The 20,076-nt window shown below is 44.0% G+C and overlaps 1 protein-coding gene across 1 annotated transcript in view; it reads left to right on the plus strand.

The window, feature by feature from the left end:
* Nucleotides 1-20,076, plus strand: part of Dok5 (docking protein 5) — a 151,578-nt gene that overhangs the window by 89,569 nt on the left and 41,933 nt on the right. Inside the window, exons 3-5 of the mRNA XM_021193671.2 lie at nt 9,403-9,517; nt 9,631-9,750; nt 12,382-12,571. Of these exons, the coding sequence (XP_021049330.1) occupies nt 9,403-9,517; nt 9,631-9,750; nt 12,382-12,571 (425 nt within the window). The remainder of the gene's footprint in view (nt 1-9,402; nt 9,518-9,630; nt 9,751-12,381; nt 12,572-20,076) is intronic.

Below are 20,076 nucleotides of genomic sequence, written 5' to 3' on the forward strand. Positions count from 1 at the left end.
AATTTGGGTTAGAAATGTAACATAATTTCAGCTGGGCATTGGTGATGCACACCTTTAATCCCAGCACTTGGGAGGCAGAGGCAGGTGGATTTCTGAGTTCGAGGCCAGCCTGGTCTACAGAATGAATTCCAGGATAGCCAAGGCTACACAGAGAAACCCTATCTTGAAAAACCAAAACCAAACAAACAAAAGATAACAAGAACAAAAGATACTTTGTCCCCAGCAGAGAGTGGGATTTGAGGGAGGTGTGTTAACCTTTAGGAAGGGGTGGGGGCATGTATAACCACACATTAGTTACATTGTGGCAGGTATTGAAGGCTAGAAGTCTGTTCCAACACTTTAGATCCAAAATCATTAACAATTCTGGGTTTAATTCCCTTGGATAGATACCCTAAGTGGGTGTGCTGAGACATTGTAATTCAATTTTCAGTAGTTGAAGGTGCCTATGTCTTCCATACGTTGCTGAATCAGTTTACACTCTTCCCACAAAACCCATATTTATCAAAACGTTTCAGCTTTCATCTTTCTTTAACGGCAGTTATTCTAACCAGTGTGCTGTCTCATTGTTTCTTCAGCTAAATTGCATTTTCATGACGTTTAGTGTTTTCCACTCAGTACTTTCTTTGGGCAAATACCCACTCAAACTTTTTGCCCACTTTTAAATTGGCTTTCATTGTTGTTATTACTGAGTTTGTAGATGTTCTTGGCATGTTTTAGATACTCGTCCCTTGCCTGGTAGTCAGTTCACACACATTGTCTACCAACCTGCAGGTAAAGCCCCAGCTTTTCACCATTGGGCACATTGTTGGATATTGGCTTTCCGTGTTTGACTTTCATTATGCTGAGATAATTTCTTTCCATTCGAAGCTTGTTGACTTCTTGCTGTTACCAATGTGAAATACACTAGTTTTCTCAAATGCTTTCATTGATTATTTATTTTGATTTTTTTTGTTTGTTTTAACATTTCATATTACATTGGTTCATTTTCTTACCTTGAACATCCTTGAATTCCAGGAATAAACCCAATCTCGGAAATGATTGTGTGAGATGTGATATTTTTATTATACTGCCAAAGTCAGTTTGATAGTATTTTGTTGACATTTTTACACCTATACATTGGCTCATGTTTCTTTGCTTGTAATGCCCTTGTCTGACTCCAGGATCAGGTAATGCTGGTATCATAAAACACAATCTGATTGTTCCTTTCTCTACAACTTTTGAAAGCCTTTGGAAATTTACATCTTATTTAAATATATGATAGAATTTACCAGTGCAATAAACTGGTTCTGGACTTCAGTTGTTCAAAATTTTCTTTGTAGATATCAGCGGTTGGATTTCTGTAGTAATTGCAGGTCTTTGGACTCATTCTGCTTCTTCATAATTAACCTTTGTAGCGTGCTTTGTAGTTAGCTGTTCATTGGAGCGTCTTACAGTCCCTTTTGTTTCTGTATTACCAGTTGTGTTTCCTTACATTTCTGATTTTATTTATTTTTAGGAAACCCCTCCTCCCCAAGTTTTCTGTCGGTCCTCCCCCCACCCTTGTCTAAGAATCTTCAAATCTGTTGCAGTTTTTTAAATCAACTCAGTCTCATTGACTTTTAAATCGCTTTTCTATTTACTACTGAATTTCTCTCTGTTGTAATTTTTATTGCCTCCATCTGCTTAGTTAGTTTTTCCACTTTCATTTCAAGTTCTTTGTGGTACCATGTTGCTTGGTTTGGCAGTGTCTCATCTTACTGTAGGAATGGCCACTGCTCTCTTTCCCCTCAGTATTGTCTTCACTTTCGCATGCAGGTATGGCATGCTGTCTCTGCATGTTGGTTTATCTCAAAAGATTTTTTTTTAAGTTTTCCTTCTGATTTCATTTTTGAACAGCTATTTGCGTAAGGGCAGCGTTTCGTTTCTACATGTTTGGAATTTGTCCCCATATGATTTCTGTCACCTACTCTGGCCTCAAACCCCTTGACCCTCCTACCTCAGCCTCTCTGTGGCTGGTATTAATCGTTGACTTGTCGTCTGTTCTGGAGAATGTTCTCTCTAAGCTCAGGAAGAAATATATGTTCATGCAGTTACTGTTTGGTGGAGGCTTCTGCGTGTATCTGGTAGTGTCATTTGTTCTTCAGTGATGTACAAGCATCCTGCATCCTTGTTAGTATTCTCTCCTACGCTCCGTCTATTATTAAATGTGGGTGCCCCCATTATTGTATTGAGATTTATTCTTATTCCGTTGTAAGGTGCCTAGATTTATAACTGTGATATGTTTGGGAGGAACTGATGCTTTATTACCATACAGTGTCTCTTGTGTTCTGTAATTTTTTAAAGTCAAAGTTTATTTTATATGACAGAAATATGACCACTCTCCCTTTTGTGAATTCATCTTAAGGGGATGGGTTTTTCAGTCCCTGGTTATCCGTATCCTTGAGTATGAAGTGGCTTTTGCTTTGGGCTTTGATCGTTAATCCATGCTACGTGCTTTGTGCTTTTGATCGGGGAGTTTAATATATTTATATCTCAGATTGTTACCAACGTGTAAGACGCATGTGCCATTCTGCATTCTTTTGTGTGTCAGTGTCTCCTTTGTCCTTGCTACCTCATCATTTGTGAGTTTTTGTTATTATTGTTGTTCTTTTGTATGTCTCCTATGAGGGGTGTGTGTGTGTGTGTGTGTGTGTGTGTGTGTGTGTGGTTATGATGGGGCTGAAAGTATTTTAGCTGCAGTCTCTTTTTTAAAAAAACCTAATCACTTAACTTCAATTTAAAAACCATGTAACTTCTGCTTTAGAAAACTAGTATAAAAAATACGTTTCATGTCATTGCATACATATTAGTGTATTTTATGATTATAGTGGTCCCTGCTCTTCTGTTTCTGTGCCAGATTTAATAATTAATACATTCTTGCATTGTTGTAGCAGTATGTATTTGTCTATCGACACCTTTATCAGCAAGTCTCAAGCGTTCCCGTTTCTGTTTAGTTTCCTTTCAGTTGGAAGACTCTTTCAGCATTTCTTGCAAGGTAATCATTGGCGAACCCTCCAGCTTTTATGTAGGAAAGCCTTTATTTCTCCTTTAATTTTGAAGGATGGTTTCACCAGATATAGAATCATTGCTTAATAGTTTATTCTTCTCATTTGGGGCTGTATTTTCCAGTTCCGGAGTAGTACGGTGATGATCTTTGGGTGGCCCAGTTTATTTTTCCCTTTCAAAGTTTTCCATCATTAACATTTGAGATTACAATGGGGCTCTCATTTATTCATGCTCTGGCATGGGTTTCTTTGTGTCTGGTGCTAGTTAGCTTCCTCTGGACTTCCTTTCTCTGGATGTCCATCTCCTTCTCCACACACTGAGGAGGTTTAGGTCATTCTGCAGATGAATTTCTCAGTCCCTTCCCTTTGTTTTCTGGAACTTTCTAAGTGTATCTGTTGGTCTGGGCAGTGGTGTCCCACAGTCTAATTGGATCACAGCAAACGACCCGTGTTAAGATGGACTCTTTTCTCTTCTCTGTCAAGTTTCTGTTGAGCTTCTGCTCCAGCTTGTGATCAAACGCTGACCAAGGCAATCTGGTTGAGAAAAATGTTTATTTGGCTTAAAGGTTACAGTCCATCATCAGGAGAATGCAAAGCAAGACTCGAGGCAGGAACCCGGAGGCAGGCGCTGATGCAGCAGTCATGGAGGGGTGCTGCTTGCTGGCTTGCTCTCCATGGCTTGCTCGCATAGCTTTCAGGGTGATTTCCAGGACTACCTGTCCAAGGGTAGCATCTCCCACAGTGGGCTGGGCACCTCCATATTAATCATTCATCAAGAAAATACCCCAACAGACTCACCCACAGGCTGATCTAATGGAGGTGATTTCTCAGTTGAGGTTCTCTCTTCCAGCTGACTCTAGATTGTTTCAAGTTGACAAAATATAACCCTTCTCACTGGTGAATTTCTTCATTCAGTTGTTATTTCCTCCAGTTCTAACATTTCTCTTAGTTCCTTTGTGTTTTGTTGATTTGTTTGGCACATGAGTTCTTCAGCCTCTTCCACCCAGTACACTGAGCACATGTAAAGGTATTAATTTTTAATAACTTATCATATGATTCATATACTTCTCTTTCTTTAGCATTGATTTCTAGGGATATAGTGAGCCCCTTTGACTGGGATATGTTTCCTTCTTTCTTTCCATGCCTTGGAACGTCATGTTAGGGTCAGTACATTGGAGGAAAACCACCACCTTCTCCCATTCAGATAGGAAACGACCTGGCTGGAGATCCTGAGGGCCTTTTAAACCTTCTCTGTGATGATGTCCCTCCTGTGAACTTGTGCATGCACCTTCTAGCCTGAGAAGCACTTTGCAACTTTTGCTAGCCTGTAAGTGCTGGCACCTGTTTGTCTGATGGCCACACTGAAGATGCTTTGGAATGGGGATTAGCTGCTCTCTTCCCTTGTTTCTAAAGCCCTCTCACTATCTTCCACTAGGCCCTGTTAGCGAGCTTGCAAGACATTAGAAGTCAGTGGGTCCTGTTTCCCTCATAAAAGTCCAAGCATCGCAAACTTGCTTCTTTCAGTCTTTGGTCTTCCAGCACAAGGGGAAGCAGGAGGGCACTGGGCGTTTTCTTTGGTCTCCCTCTACTGAGCTGTGTGATAGGATATGGTGAGGAAGTACCTTGTGTTTGTTTTCCCAAGAGCTGTTGTGTGGATGTGCTCTGTACCTGTCTGAGACCGGAAGCCCCTGCCTGGCTTCTTGATTTCTGGAAAGTGGATTAACTCCTATGTTCCGGACCCGGTGTTTTGTGAGAGGAAAAGAGGGCTCCATTGTTGTTTTTTTGTTTTGTTTTGTTTTGTTTTTTGTTTTTTTTATTTTTTTGCTTTACCCTTGCCACCAGCAGTTCACAGCAAATATCTATTCTTTCTCTTTAAAAAGTGGTTTTATGGGTGCTAGGGGAATCTCTCCTGCACACTAATCGAATGTGGCAGCTTTAAGTGAGTAACTGCCCCCCCCCACCACCACCAGAGGAATATGGCATTTACAAATGACCTCAAATTTTCTCTTAGACTACGAGACTCAGCTTGGATTTCCCCACCCTAACTTGAAGAGTCACAAAATAGTGAGGAAAAAGTACAATCAAAAGGCTTGAGTGGAGATTGTACAATACACGTACACACAGAGAGACACAGAGTGGCTTTGCTCTCTAAGTTTATGTTCTGTCTGCAGTGGGACTGACTGCACATCAGTTTTAACAAGGAGCATATCAGAAATGTGTGTTCATAGCCTTAGTAATCTGTAAAGGTTTTGGCAGATTTGAGATAGTGTTCTGTTAGGAAAGATTGTCAGGATAAACATTATGGCTTCAGATCAGAGAGAAATGTGGAAAACAGTGGGAATTTAACTCTGCTTTGGACTAGATATTAGGATTAGTCGTGGTGTTGTGCACGGGAGGGGGTGGGAAGCTGTGGTGGGGGGCGGGGGAGCCGGATGTGACTTACCTGCAGTCCCAGCTTACACACCTTGGGGCTGGGCGTCCTGCGGCCATCCCCTGTGCTCACAGTCTATAGAGGCTGATGCTGGCTAACCCAAAGCATTTACTCAGTCTGTGGGGGCCCAGTGGTGTCTGGTTTTGGAACCTTCCTCTGAGGACCCATCTAACGGGGACTTATCACCCCCAGCCCCTCTCCCCAGTAATGGAACATTCAGCATGTGGAGCCTCACTAGAGGAAGTTACTCGAGGGGGGTGGGCTTTGAGGGTTGACAGACTGGTTGTCCTTCCTGTTCCTTCTCTGATCCTGGACTGCCAAAGCGATGTTACGGGATGGCCTCATTCTCCCTCCACGCCTTCCTCCCATGGCGGTCAGTATCCCTTCTGTAACCATGAGCCATAACGAGTCTTCTGTCCCTTAAATGGCTTCTGTCAGGGTATTTTATCATAGCAACGGAAAAGAAACCACTAGACTGCAAAGAACGTCAAGTTGAAGGTTACCCGGATGAGTCACATCACTAGTGTGAGCTCTGCTGCCCGTCCTCTTTGAGGCCTCATTTAAATCAGTCTATGAGAGTCACCTCTGCTGTTTAGGTACAAGTCTGGCGCCCCCATTCCAAAAAGCTGTTATATCAAGCCCAACTCTGAGACCTCATCACAACTCATCCTTGCCCACAGAAAACCCCGAAATTATCCCATGCGAATTGCTTGTTTGTATGAAGTGCAGCAGCTCATCCACTCCGTTCCCAAGTTGTCATTTATAGAACAAAATGAAACAACAACAAAACATTTTCAAAGGCCTCACATGACACAAAGGTGTCTGTGGAGGGTAGTTATGGTCTTTAGCACGTATGCTGATCAAGGGTCTGGCGTGAGTTTGTCTAGACCGCAAGTCTTTTGAAAATAAGGGGAGGGGTTGGATACGGGAGTGTGCGCATGCTCAGTGGAGTGCAGCTCTGAGCTTGGCTGTACACCGCCGCTTTGGAAACCAGCCGTCCTTTGTCAAGTGCAATCCTGACCCGGCCTGCCCTGTGAACACTCGCTCTCCTCCCTGGAGCAGCGAACGGGGGTGTTGCGTTGCTTATTACCAAAACCAATTTCCAGAACGGGTAATTGTGTTCTGACTCATGCCATTCTCCCGCATTTCCTGGCTGTTTCTGGTGACTTATGTCTTCCTCTTGGCCCCTTAATGGATATGTAATGAAGCGACATATTTCAAAGTCCTAGCTGTTTTTCACACTTCCCTTAAGTCCTGTCTCAGTGGAGGGCCGGCCTAAAGCCTGGCGCACGCAGGCCCTACCCGTGTCCCAGAGGCAAGGAGTCACATTACGAAGACTCACACCTTCCAGCAAAATGTGCGCCCAGGAGGCTGGGAGCTTTGAAGTGTCAGTCAGTGTTTAGATGAGGCTACCCCACCCATCTGCTCTGCTCCACATCACAACTTACTTCTGCCAGTTTTAGCCATGAACTTGGTTGTATGATATTAACCTTCTTCAGCCTCAGTTTCCCCATCAGAGAAATGCCGATAAATAATACTAACATCAATCTCCAAGGCTTTTTATGAAGATCAAACAGGCATACGTCCGGAAAGACTGAGCACAGAACATGGTTTATGGGAGCATCGGTGTGTGCTGCCTCGGGGTCTGAGCCTTTGATGCCATTCACCAGGAAGCCATTGCCAGCTAACTCAAGTCTCCCCGGGGTGCTGGAGAGATAGGGATTGTAACAGCAGAAACTCAGCTTCAGCTTCAAGTCCCACGTATGGCAGCTGAGGGACAGGAATAATGACCTCACACGGAGGTCAGGGAAGCCTTCCCAGGGGAAGTGGGCTTCCACGATACGTCTCTGGGAGAGTCTAGTCTTTTGCTCATAGAGTCCATGTGTTGAGTGACTTCTAACCAGAGGACAAAGTTGGTGTATAAAACCCTCACTAGGGGCAGTGAAGGAGTGAAGAAGTTGCAGACAAACAGACAGATAGACACACATACAGTGTGGGATCAGTCAGGGCTCTGGCTACTTCAGCAACTGAGAACCTTCTTTGTCTATTAGGTCCAACACACCAGGAGGAGCTGGCTGGTCTGTAGGTCTCCATCAGGGTGCAGTCTCGGTCTCTAAACATGTGGGAGGAGGATGCTACAGTTGCTATTCTTTGCACATACTGGTAGGCAAGCACTCATACTGGGACCCTAGAGAACTGAGAGAACCCTCTTGAGCCTGGCCCATACTGACTTTGCAAAGGTCCCATGAGTCTGAGGTCTTGGAATTGGGGACATGATGGGGCCCATGTCAACCATGAGCGTTTACCAAGCAGTTCACTCACTCAGCGCGTCCTCCGTTCCCTGCAGACACACTGTGTGCTAGACCTGGAAAACAGTGATGGACAGAAATACAGTGCCTGCCAGGAGCAACTGACTCTTCCTTAGACAAGAAAAGAACCAAGCCAGTCACTCCCTTAGTCGCTGGAGGCTCAGGAATGAAGCCATGGGAGAGAGCTTAGGAAGGTTTATACTGCGGTGGAGTTTCCAATAGGGAATCAGTGAGTAGCTGAGGTCTAAATGATGATTTTAGGGTGATTGGGGTTCAGTAGAGGAGAGGAGGGAAGGCTCTAAGCCTGGGAAGCCACACGATTTATTCTTGCACAGAGTAGAGTCCAGTTTGGCTAGGCTGTAGAAAGCTTGAGGACATGGGGGACGCATTCTGGAGAATTAGCTGTGGAGGACACAGAGAGTCACCATGGTCCGTCGTTTGGACATGAGGATCTGGAGATCTTGGAGGTGTTAAGTTTCATGCATAAAGTCTCTGGAGCTTGCGAAGACGGGGTGCAGTTTGCACAGTGGATCCCAGGGGCTTAACATGGAAGGAGGGAAACAAGTAAATAACTATACAAAGATGGTGGCAGCTTAGGCTGGGTTCCGGCACAAAAAGAAACACATGCTACCAACCAGCCAACCAGCCGTTGTGTGTAGTGAGTACTGAAGGGTCTGTTGTAGAGGGAGGGTGAGCCCTGTTCTGCCGTGTCCCTGGAGATGCTGGAGTGGGAAAAGCCTCTGAGGGGCACCGTGTGGCCTTTCATGCGGATAAATTTGCATTTATACTATAAGAAGGGCCACTGGAGGTTAGAAGGCTGGAAAATGAAATGATCAGATTAATGTGCCCATGGAGGGTACTTATTTCTCTTCCCGGGTATTTCCTAAGCCAGGCACTTATTGAATTTAGGGTAATAGATGGAAGAGGTGGTCCAGCATTGCCACAAGCCAAGATTGATGGGAGGTATATTCCTTTGTATAAGAGTTAAGGGGGTGTTAAGGGGAGTTTAAACTTGCCACTGTGAAAGGCTTATTTATCTTGTAAATAAATACTTACCAGGAAGCCACATGAGCCTTCCTCCTGTTAGGCCCCTCCTGTGTGACAGGATCTCACCCCATGGTGGAGGCACCATGAGTTTGCATGCTCTAGGAGGGGAGGGATTTGTGCAAGTGCCAATAGCTAGGATTGTGGGAACGGGGGTGTGGTGGGGGTGGGCACAGAGTGTCTAATGGGACATCTTCGCTGGATGATGTGAACAGGGTGGCCCCGTGTGGTGTTCTCATATTCTAAAACTGAGACACACAGGCACCAACGAGCTCAAAGTCAGAGAGAGTGGCCCGGGGCTTGTGATGGGAGTTTCTGAGGTGTGATGTATGGATTGACCACGGATCATAGGGAAGATCATGAGATCCCCTGACCTTTCACCTCTGATGGGATAATTTAGTGATGGACTGGACCACTTACCTTTGCTTCCATCCTCCCAAGTCATGCTTAGTCTTCATATCTGCAGATACGTTCTGTGACACTGGGCTCACAGGTGATTGTACTCGTGTAGGTAGGAAGTGTTCATGCAGGGCACGTGACCAGACTTCCAAATCGTTTTTTTGTTTTTTTGTTTTTTGTTTTTTGTTTTTTTCAGGTTACAGAACTCAACAATGTGAAAAATGTAGCCCGATTGCCAAAGAGCACCAAGAAACATGCTATAGGGATTTATTTCAATGATGACACCTCGAAGACCTTTGCTTGTGAATCAGGTTTGTTTGAGGCAAGTGGGGTTGGGGTCTTTGGCTTTTATCGTTGAGTACCGGGTATAGAGGATAATAGATCTTCGTGGGGTCTTTGTTTTTTGTTTTTGCCATTTCCACAGATCTTGAGGCAGACGAATGGTGCAAAGTTCTCCAGATGGAGTGTGTGGGGACCAGAATCAATGACATCAGCCTTGGAGAGCCTGACTTATTGGCTACCGGGGTGGAACGTGAGCAGAGCGGTATGTACGCCAAGTTTTCACTGCCCATCTCTCTCCTAAACTGTTTTGCTCCCATCTAATGACACACAAGGCGTCTTCATCCTATACATTCTGAGTTATAAATATGTATGAAGAAGTTATAATAGCAGTCTATGTAAATGTTGCAGTCAATGCTTTCCTCAAACGTTCTGTAATCTATAGTAGAAAAACAATGTCCACATTAATGGTTTTAGTCAGAAATGTTGAGGACAAGGTGTGTCAATGGAATGGGAGATGCTTATGAATATTCAACTGTTACATTTGCACAGAAGTCCCACTCCATAGGTGGTAGGACTCCCCTCATTTTGTAGATGAGGTAAACACCTTGTTCCAAATGTAGTATGAGCATTTGAAACTAGACTATGATCGTAGGCCTCTGTTTACTACGATCAGACTTTAAAGTGTGATAATTTTCACTTAGCTGTTTCACTTAAAATGTGTTTGAACACTGTCCAATGTTTTTAATAGAATTTAACCCCAACCCTGAATATTTCATCAAGTTTAAACCCACTTAAAAACTATGATTTAAAAGTAAAATTTAACCCCTGAGCCAACTCAGCTCAACACAGCGTCTAGGAATAAATCTTTTAAAATAATAATGACCAAAATATTCATGAACACTTTAGCAAAAAATCAATGTTCATTCATAGTCTGAGCCTAGAATAATTGCTTCATCTCCAAATAGCTCAGCCTAGTGGCTGGGGAGATTGGATGCCACGGTTCTGCTTCAAAGCCTGACTTGATCTACAAGCTCTTGTCGGAGTGGCGGGGGCTCTGGGTATCTTGGATGGAGGGCAGACATGACTGAGGTGAAATAGCATTGGTGGTCTCCGTGCTCACTCCCTCCCAAGCAGTGCTGTGTCCTCATGACACATCTACAGCCTTTGCCCACCCTGATCTGTGGCCGCACAGCCGTTGTTCATCAAGACCTGGAAGTGTTAGCTCCTGCAGAGTTGCCTCTCGCCAGATTGGGAACTAGGGCTACGGAGAGGTGAAGTCACTTCCTGTGGCGATTCACCCCACCCCAGACCTTCCTTCTGTGGTTCAGTCAGTCAGTGTAATGTTGGACAAAGGAGAGCTAGCCAGGGTGCTGGGGACACAGTCCTGGGCTTTGAAAGCATGGTAGGGCTTGATTGCTATTATTCTCTAGAGTGGCCAGGTCAGCACTCAGCTTTCAGACATTTCTGCCTGCGGCATAGTAGAAATGCACAGTGCTGAAATTCAGATTAAGAGCCGTGCCTAAGGTTTCCTTTTATGCTGCCAGCTTGGTGGGCTTGGGGTTTCTCTCATTATGTGTTCTTACAGAACTCCAGAGTTTCTTTGAAAGTATTTTATATAGTCTTATTTTGTAGGGGTTCGAATAAGTACAATTAAAATGGTTTCTCACCAAAAGCACGATGGGCAAGCACTCCCCCCCACCATCTCTTTCCCCTAAGCCCCACTAATTTATTTTATAGCAAATCAATTTGCCTCTAAGAGAATCCATTAACAATGACCCCCCTTTACCTATGATGTACTGAAGACAACTTTACAGTCATGGGTCCAGAACTCTCCGGGGACACATGTGTTTCATGATAGTTTCTAGGAAGCCCTCGACATTTGGCTATTGATAGTTTAAAATAAGTTTATAAACTTAAATAGCAGGTGAATAAGCCCATTCACGAACACAATCTTCATATTACTATTTACCAACTTCAGATAAAATATAGATGTTTCGATGATTCCTCCTATTATAGAATAGCTAATTTTGAACATTCCTAATATAAAGTTGTTAGCATCACACTATCTTGTCAGATGTCTGGGATCTACTGTAGGATGGATGGTGCTTGCAGGTGCCATGGAATTTTTTGTTCACATTTCATTTAGAGATTTTTGACTCTGTAACTTTTTATGTTACTGACTTCTCTAAATAGAAACAATCAAAGCAGTGTAACTGTGCAGGTGAGGTCTTGTTTACAGTCACCAGCTAAGCTAGTTATCACAGTTTGGGTGACATTTTCAACAGTCACCCAGGAGGCAGAGTGCTGTCTTTTTGCAGAGTTGACTAAGGAAAGAAAGTCCTTTGTTCGAACTCGAAGAACGTCCCTTTGACATCGTCACAATTGCATGCTGTTACTGTGGAGCGTGTTTAAATAATTTGGGGTACAGTTCTACTGAGTTGATGATAGAACTGTAAGCTGACCAGTGTTACTTTAGGACCACAAATCACAGACACAGCCTTCCGCACCTGTACCTTTTGTGAATATGAAAGTGTAGGTGTAATTAATGTGTGCTCTGCAGGGGAAAATTTGCTTTTAGCGGTTTCATGGCTCTGGTCCTTTATTGGCGTACATTTTTTTTTCCACGATGCAAATTGAAAAGGTCTACAAATGATCTTTGTCCGTGTAAATAGTGTTTAGTGCGTGTTGACACCCAGAGTGTATCATTATGCTGTGTAATAGCACCTGCATTTAAAAACTCATTTTTCTGTGACAGTACATTTATAATGTTTATCTTCCTGAATGCTCCATCAAACCCTAGCATGTACATATTTGTTAATGCTTTTGTGTTCCTAAGATGTCTTTGCTCTTTCGTTTCTGGGGATTTTAGACTAACGTTTTGTTTTTCTCCCAGAGAGGTTCAATGTGTATTTGATGCCATCTCCTAACTTAGATGTACATGGCGAATGTGCCTTGCAGATTACATATGAGTACATCTGTCTTTGGGACATCCAGAATCCCAGAGTTAAACTCATCTCTTGGCCGCTAAGTGCCCTGCGGCGGTATGGACGAGACACCACGTGGTTCACTTTTGAGGCAGGGAGGTGAGTTCGTGGCTTTTATTACTTCCTTTCCCAGTGTTTGTTACCTCATCCAGATTCAGACCATGGCAAATGGGCCAGAAGAACACTTTGTGAAATTCATAATCCGATGTTTTATGGCAAGATTCTAGCACAGTGTTCAGGCACCTGACATCCCTTCATCCCTAGGGAGGATTCCAACTCTTCAAAGATATGACACAAATTTCATGACTCCTTTTGATGGCATCCCACAAACCGAGGCTGAGCCGGTAAACTGTACCACGGACTGGGATAAGCTAACGAGAGGCCAGCTTCCTGCTGTTTGTCTCCTGGTTGTAATACAATAGTTTTCTATGGGAACTAACAGGATAGATCATACATACCACTGACATTTCTCAGGTTGCAGCTAACTAGGGTCCATCTTAGCTACTCTGGTAGAAAGGCTGAAATGCTGGAGTGCTTCTTTCTAAATCTCAGTTGTTGGGAGTCCAAGAGTCCTAAGAGATTACTCCCCTTAGAGGCAAACTCAGGAATGAAGGAAGAGAAGACAGCTCCAATCCAGTGAATCAAGGCCTACAAAGAGATCCTGCAGGTCTGTGATTCATTTTACCTCCCCACCCCACTCTTCCTCCCCCAAGAGTTTAGGTTCCTTGTAAAGGCACCTAACACAGCCGTCTATTGTGTTTTGAACTTTCAAGTGACTCGAGTTTTAAGGAACAGGAGTCCATCCAACTATTCAACACTCTAGCATGGAATAGGAAGGGTTACAAAACCTGACCCCTCCCCCCCCGACTGAGGAATTGTGGGTACTTCATGGCTTTGGGGGAGGTAGAGTCAGTTTTCACTACGGGTATGGCTTCTGGTAGGTGGACCCTATGCCACAGGATGGCCTTATACCCATGAGCATATATACAGCACAAACTGGGTGATGATGGGTTATTTAAAAAAACAAACAAACACCGAACAAACATGCTGGAGACACAAAGTTGGGTGCTGGTTGGGAGACAGGGCACTGGGCATGAATCTGGGAGGAGATGGGGAGGACTAGGGGTTAAGAGAATCAAAATGTGTTGGATGGAATTCTGAAAGAATTAATGAAAATATTCTACTAAAAATGAAACATAAGCCCCTGATGTGTGTTAAAATTACTCTGAAGTAACAACTTGAAGCATTTTTAAGGTAGTTGGCTAAAGTTGATAGTTCCTCTACAGGAAATGATATTGATTTAAAGAGCAAAAGTGAGAAGTTCTGATCACTGTCTGGTCCTCCAGCTCATGTGAACAAGTGGGAGTAGTGCTCCCTCCAGGTCAGCCAGTTCACCTCGCCTTAAGTTTACCGCCAGAGTCTATAAAACTTACTTTTTTGGAACTATGATCAATTTAATATCTTCTCAGCATTCTAAAAATTAAAAACAGCTGTTCTCTTCCATAAGCAGTTCCTCTTTGGTCTGCTTTCTTTCTTTTTGGTTTTGTGGTTAGTTTTCTTGTTTTCAATTGTTTTGAACTGGTATGTCACGTAGCCCAGGCTACCTTCAAGCCGGAGCTTTTGCCTTCCGCTCCCAAGTGCCAGGATAACAGATGTGTACCACACGCACGGGCTGTTTTACCTTCAAGGACATAGACGTGAGTTGGCAAGACTCCTGGGCAACAAAGGCCATGGCATTAGAAGATAAACCTTCCTGTTGAGACTGGCACTCCTTTATCTCAAAGACCAGTCTACTGTTTATCAGGGACGTTCCTATGGGCAACGAAAAACGTGCTTGGGTGGACTGGCTGCTTCCTGTCTCATCTCCTTACATTCTATTAGGACTCCTGGAGCAGGGTGGGGGCTTTCACAATGCAGGAAGGACCGAACACAAGGTGATAAACAGCCCCATGTCACGGGAATGCAAATGGAGATGGAATTGTAATACTACCATCACAAAGCAAAACAATAAGACCATTTGTGTCCCCCCCTAAGGGTAGGACCACTTTCCTATCTATCTTATTTTATTAATAATGATAATTTCCTCCTTGGTTATATTTGGGTATCTACATCACAAAGCAGTTTCATAATAACTGATACTATGTCCAACCCCCTCACATTCAGAAGCAAGTAGAGCTGAGGCTCCCACCAGGGCACATAACTTTCACACTGCAAACTGGAGGTGTGAAATACAGCTCCATTTCTTCTGTGTCTAGGAACAGTGGGAGTTACATGTCTATGGCCGTCTGTACATGGGGACAGCATAACACTCATCTCATAACAGTGCTATTAAGATTAAATAGAGGCATGGGGATGAACCCCCTTGGACAGAAGCCCAGAAAGTAGGAGGCAGCTGGATCAACCCAAAGTGACAAAGTAAAGACATCCACTGTCTGTCATGACTTTAGAGTTTAGGAGTAGAGATGGCTTCAGGCACGGCTTGATTCGATGCTCAGTTGACAAGACTCAGTTTCAATGGAGAGCTGTACTTCTTCTAGCCTATTTCCCAAATGTTCTGGTGACTTCTGGAACTTTGGAGTCTTTGGAGACATGAGTGAATGGGAGGGAGATAGATAACCAGAATACGTTGACCATTATATGCAATATGACTCCAGCTCTAATAGTATACTCAGTGTATCCTAAGCACATTCTATGAAGCTCACAGGATGGGAACAGAATGGGGAATGTCTCCCAAAGCACACAGTGCAACACTGGGCTTGTTGTCTTTGTAAGGGTAAAAATGTGAGGCTTCAAAAACGCAACGTGTATCCGACACAGTATTCACTTGTTCTAAGTAAAAAGGACCAAAAGAGGTTATTTTGTTTATGTGTGTGTTTGTGGCAGTATTTGTATGTGATGTGTATGTGATGTGTTTGTGTGTGTATGTTTTTGTCTGTGGTAGTATGTATATGTGTGTCTGTAGTATGTGTATGTTTATATATATGTATATAAGTATGCATATTTGTCTGTATATGCATATATATGAGTATGCATGTGTGTATGTATATGAGTGTGCATATGTATATGTAAAGTATATAAGTATGTGTATGTCTGTGGTAGTATGTGTATATAATGTGTATGTGATGCATTTGTGTGTGTATGTGATGTGCATGCTTGTGTCTGTGAAAGTATGTATATGTGTGTCTGTGGTATATGTATGCATATGTGTATGAGTATGCATGTGCATATGCATATGTGATATGTCTATGCATATGTGTGTGTTTATGGTACTATATGCAGGTCTGTGGGTGTATGTGTATATGGTAGTATGTGTATGCGTGTGTGTGTGTGTGTGTGTGTGTGTGTGTGTGTGTGTGTGTAGTAGGTGCCTTTGGAGGCCAGAAGAGGACATCAGAACCTCTAGGACTGAAGTAACAGGTGGTTGTGAGTCACTTGCTGTGGGTAGGAGGGACCAAACCGCAGTCTTCTGAGAGAGTGACAAGTATTCTTCACCTCTAGCCATCTCTGCTGCCCCCATATCATCTATGATCTTGTCAGCATCTCATTCCTTACTCATGAAGCCATCTCTACCTGTTTAAGGAGGCCTCCATCAGTGAGTCACAGACTTAGGAAGAGCTTCCTGGTTTGATATTCCTCTATCCCTGGGCTAGTGTACTAATGACCTTAGCTCGGGTTTAGTTGGTGAACCCCCATTTGCTCTTTTCTCTTGGAGCCTGGGCACACCTTTCCTGGGTGGCTGTGTGGTTGGGGCTAAGCCTCTGGGACCTTCTGCCTATGTCTCCCCTTCACCTCCCAGGACAAGTACTTTCAACTCTATTGCCATTTTTTTTCCCCCATGAAGAAATTTGAAGATGAAGCATAAAAATTGTTATAACCTGTGACTGCACAAAGATTTCCCCCTGGCAATAAAAGTAACAATTAAGTTATTCTAGAGGCCTAAAGCTATGTTGCTTCTTTTGTCTGAGGTGTTTGTCTTTAGCCTGCTGCTTCTGCTGCCCTGCCTCTGACATCTCAGTTACACACACCAACCTGTCAGAGGCCAGAGCTTTCCATGGGAAGATCCAACTGGCAATGTGCGCTTGGGGCAGCTACGTCCCCATGGATCCTTTCCAGAAGTGCCATTGTTCGCAGAAGGGTGGCAGGTGTCCAGTGAGCTTCCCTTTTATATTTGGAGCGGGCTGCTGGCTTCACATGCTTCAGTGGCAGGCTCTGCCTCGCCTCCGAATGATTTAAATTAATACCCCGGAGTTTCTTCGCCTCTGCAGGAGTGAGAGAGGCTCAGGAGACATTTGGCAGAACGTGCTAAATCATTTCCACACATGAATGCCTTTCTTTACTGACCGGAGAGAGGGAGAGAGAGAGAGTCTCTCTCAGTCAGGCCTTTGACATCATTTAAAAAAGAAATTTTAGGTAAGCCAAGAAAGGTGGGAACTGGAGTTCCCTGTGTAGATGCTTCCCTTAAACTTACGAAAAGGGTTTTTGCTTGGGGTGTGAGACCATCTGAACAGACTCGGAAAATAAGTGATAGCTTGTCACATAGCTCACACCAAATGCACACTTTCTGGTGAGCTCACACTGTGCAGAGAAGTTGGACTTTCTTCTAACTGAAGGGCCTATAAATAAAACAAAAGCCGCGCTGACGTCTCCTGGGCACTCATGACTGGCACTCTTGGTGTAAGCCACTGAATGTTCTCTAATGTCTGACTGTTTCATGGGCGATTCATTTCTTATTATCAAGGAAGGAAAAGGGAAATGGGCTGCGTGTCTTCCTTTTCCCTCCGTGGAACAGAGGCGATCAAATAGGATGCTGGGTCTCTCACGCAGACCTGCTCAGGCGAAACGAAATCCTCTTCTTCCACCAGGATTTGGAAACGATGGCGTCCTGGTTTCCCTCACGTTGTGTTCAAATGCTCTGACCAAGAGTCACTCTCAAGACTGGCCTCACTTTTGAGCCCAAATGTGCGTCTAGGCTCCTCCCCCAGACAGGTTCCATCCCCAACATCGTCAGTCAGATTGGCATCCATGATGTTGTTCTGGAATGTGGTCCTCACCTTCCCTCTGAGATGAAGATGTGAATAGACAACCTTCCAAGAGCATCCAAGCTAAAACCAATGGGTGAGAGAAAGGGGAAAGGGAGTCACAAGACGCCAACACTCCTGCTTCTGTTGCCTTTCCTGCTCTTCCATGCATGAACCCCTCAGGAAGTTTTTCTCCTGTGTTTTCTGAAGAGCTGACCAGCTCTGCCTGCCCTGCTGGGTTATGTAAGGCCATTAGTCTGACTGATGTGTTTTTCTTGTATTGCCTTGGGCCCTTCCCCCACTGTGCTGTTTTGTCAAAGCCTAGAGCAACATTTTAATGTGTTGAGAGGGTGCTGATGAAAGAGCTCTAGGCCAATCAGTCAGACAAAGCAAGCAGGGTGGGAGCGCCTGCGCACCAAGATTAGAAGAGGCCGGAAGGGAATTGTGTGAGAAGCCCAGGTTTTGTCAGTTACCCACTGTGCGGGCCATGCAGTACAACTAAAGGTCACACATCATTTACTAAACAGACAAGAAAACTCTGACATTCAAACCAGAGGCCTCGCTGTGTGTCTGCTTTACTGAGAGATGTGAAAGCTAGCCAAGAATGACGTTTTTGATGCCGTAGCCATTTGCTCTCCTCTGGTCCTTTGTTTTTGACCCCAGCCTCTAAAAGATTTTAATGCTACCACTAAAGAAAGGATCTGTACTATGTTTTCCAAAAGGAGACATTGGACGGGGCTGGGGATATAGTTCTGTTGGTAGAAGGCTTACCTCCCATGCACAAAGCCTTGGGTTTGCACCGTACCACTTGCTGAAATTGAGCGTCGTGAGTGACTCACTCCTATAAAGGCAGCGCTCGCTCGGGAGGTGGAGGCGGTAGAGAGAGCAGCGGTTTGAACTCACCGTTGAATACATATTGACCTGGAGGACAGGATGGGGTGATGGCAGCCTGTCTCAAGATAAACAAGCAAACATTCAGGCATTGTCCAAAAGGGTCACTTTCTTCTTCAGAGTTACTCTTGCCAGTTGATGAGTGACGAAGTAGAGAGAGCATTGTCCCGCGAGCATCGTATTCTCTACTGTCACGTGTGCGCATCGAGGACGAAGACCAAGAAGGAAGGAAGCATTAGCATGGAGCCTGATCTATGATCAATCCATAGATCAATAGATGCATGGATTCGGTAATAACTGAAACCACATTTTCTACCATGAGTTTTAGTCAAAACAAAACAAGCTGTTCGAGGCCCCTGGAGCACCTCAACCGCCCTACTACAGGAGCCCCCTAGCCTTCTTGCCCTCAAAGGACAGGGCAAACAGTAGGTGACTCCTTTCCCTTAAAGACTCAATTAAGATTAATTCTTCCTCTTAATCATAAAATTCATATCCTCTGTGTTTGTGGAATGGGGAGAGATGTGGAAAAAAATCACAAAATCTAATAGAACTTGGTGCAAGGAAGTGGTATCAAGGTTTTATGGCTTACGTGCAAAGGAGCTGAGAATGGAGTTTGTGGTGGCATGAGATGTCTTCATGAAACACGTCATGGAAACGTGTCCTGGATCTCACCTTTTATACTTTATTGGATAGGTACAGCATAATGATTAAAATCTCATAATCAGCATTACTGACATTAACTTCTCGAGTTTAACTGATTGACACCAAATTCTCTCTCCCCTCTCCCAGCGCTCCTTCATTTCCTCATAAATCCACATTTATGACATTTAATATAAGCAGTATTTGCCATTATTGGGCCCTACCATATAGCTGTGGCACTGGGCTAACTATGGACTTGGACTGACGTATATTTCCTTGTTCCATGGCATTAATTGCGCCTACTGGACAAGACTCAAACAATAGCAGCTTGAGCTAGAAACATCCTTAGCTTCTTCACGGTGTTACACCGTTTTTCAGACATGAACACAACTTAAGCAGTAAGTAAGGCAATGTTCACATTCTCAGCAAGAGAGTAGAAAGAAGAGGCCTCAGAGAACCAGGTCCTTTAGAGCAGACATACAGATACCAACTCTTACCATTGTTGGATATGTGTCCACACTAGAACCCTTTACAGCCTTGCTGCACGGGACTTTATTCAAATTCTTTAAGAGAGGGGTAGTAGGGACTGGAGTGAAGTCTTAGCAGCTAGGGGTACAAGGACCCAGAGTTGATACTCATCACCCACATGGTGACTCGTAACACTCTGTAACTCCAGTTCTGGGGGATCCAGTGCCCTCTTCTGACCTCCAAGGGCACCAGGCATGCATGTGGTGCACAGACACACAGCAAACAAAACACCCATACACATAAAGTAAATATTTTTAAATTAAAATATTCATAGTAATTAAATATATTTCCATATGCATATATATATGTAATTGAAAAAAATTTGGTTTGTTCTCGCATAATGGTGCCTGGCCAGCTCCCTTTATCAGTTTGTTTCTGGATTTTTGTGGTCTGAGGTGCATTTTCTCAATGCTCGACATTAGTCACCAAACTCATATACACTGCTTTCCTGGAAGGATTTCCCACGTGTCCCACACATTAATTCAGCAGAGTCGTGCTCCTTAAGGAAGAGAGATGGGCTGCATTTGA

This window comes from Mus pahari, chromosome 3 (genome assembly GCF_900095145.1).
Source record: "Mus pahari chromosome 3, PAHARI_EIJ_v1.1, whole genome shotgun sequence".
Classification (NCBI taxonomy): domain Eukaryota; kingdom Metazoa; phylum Chordata; class Mammalia; order Rodentia; family Muridae; genus Mus; species Mus pahari.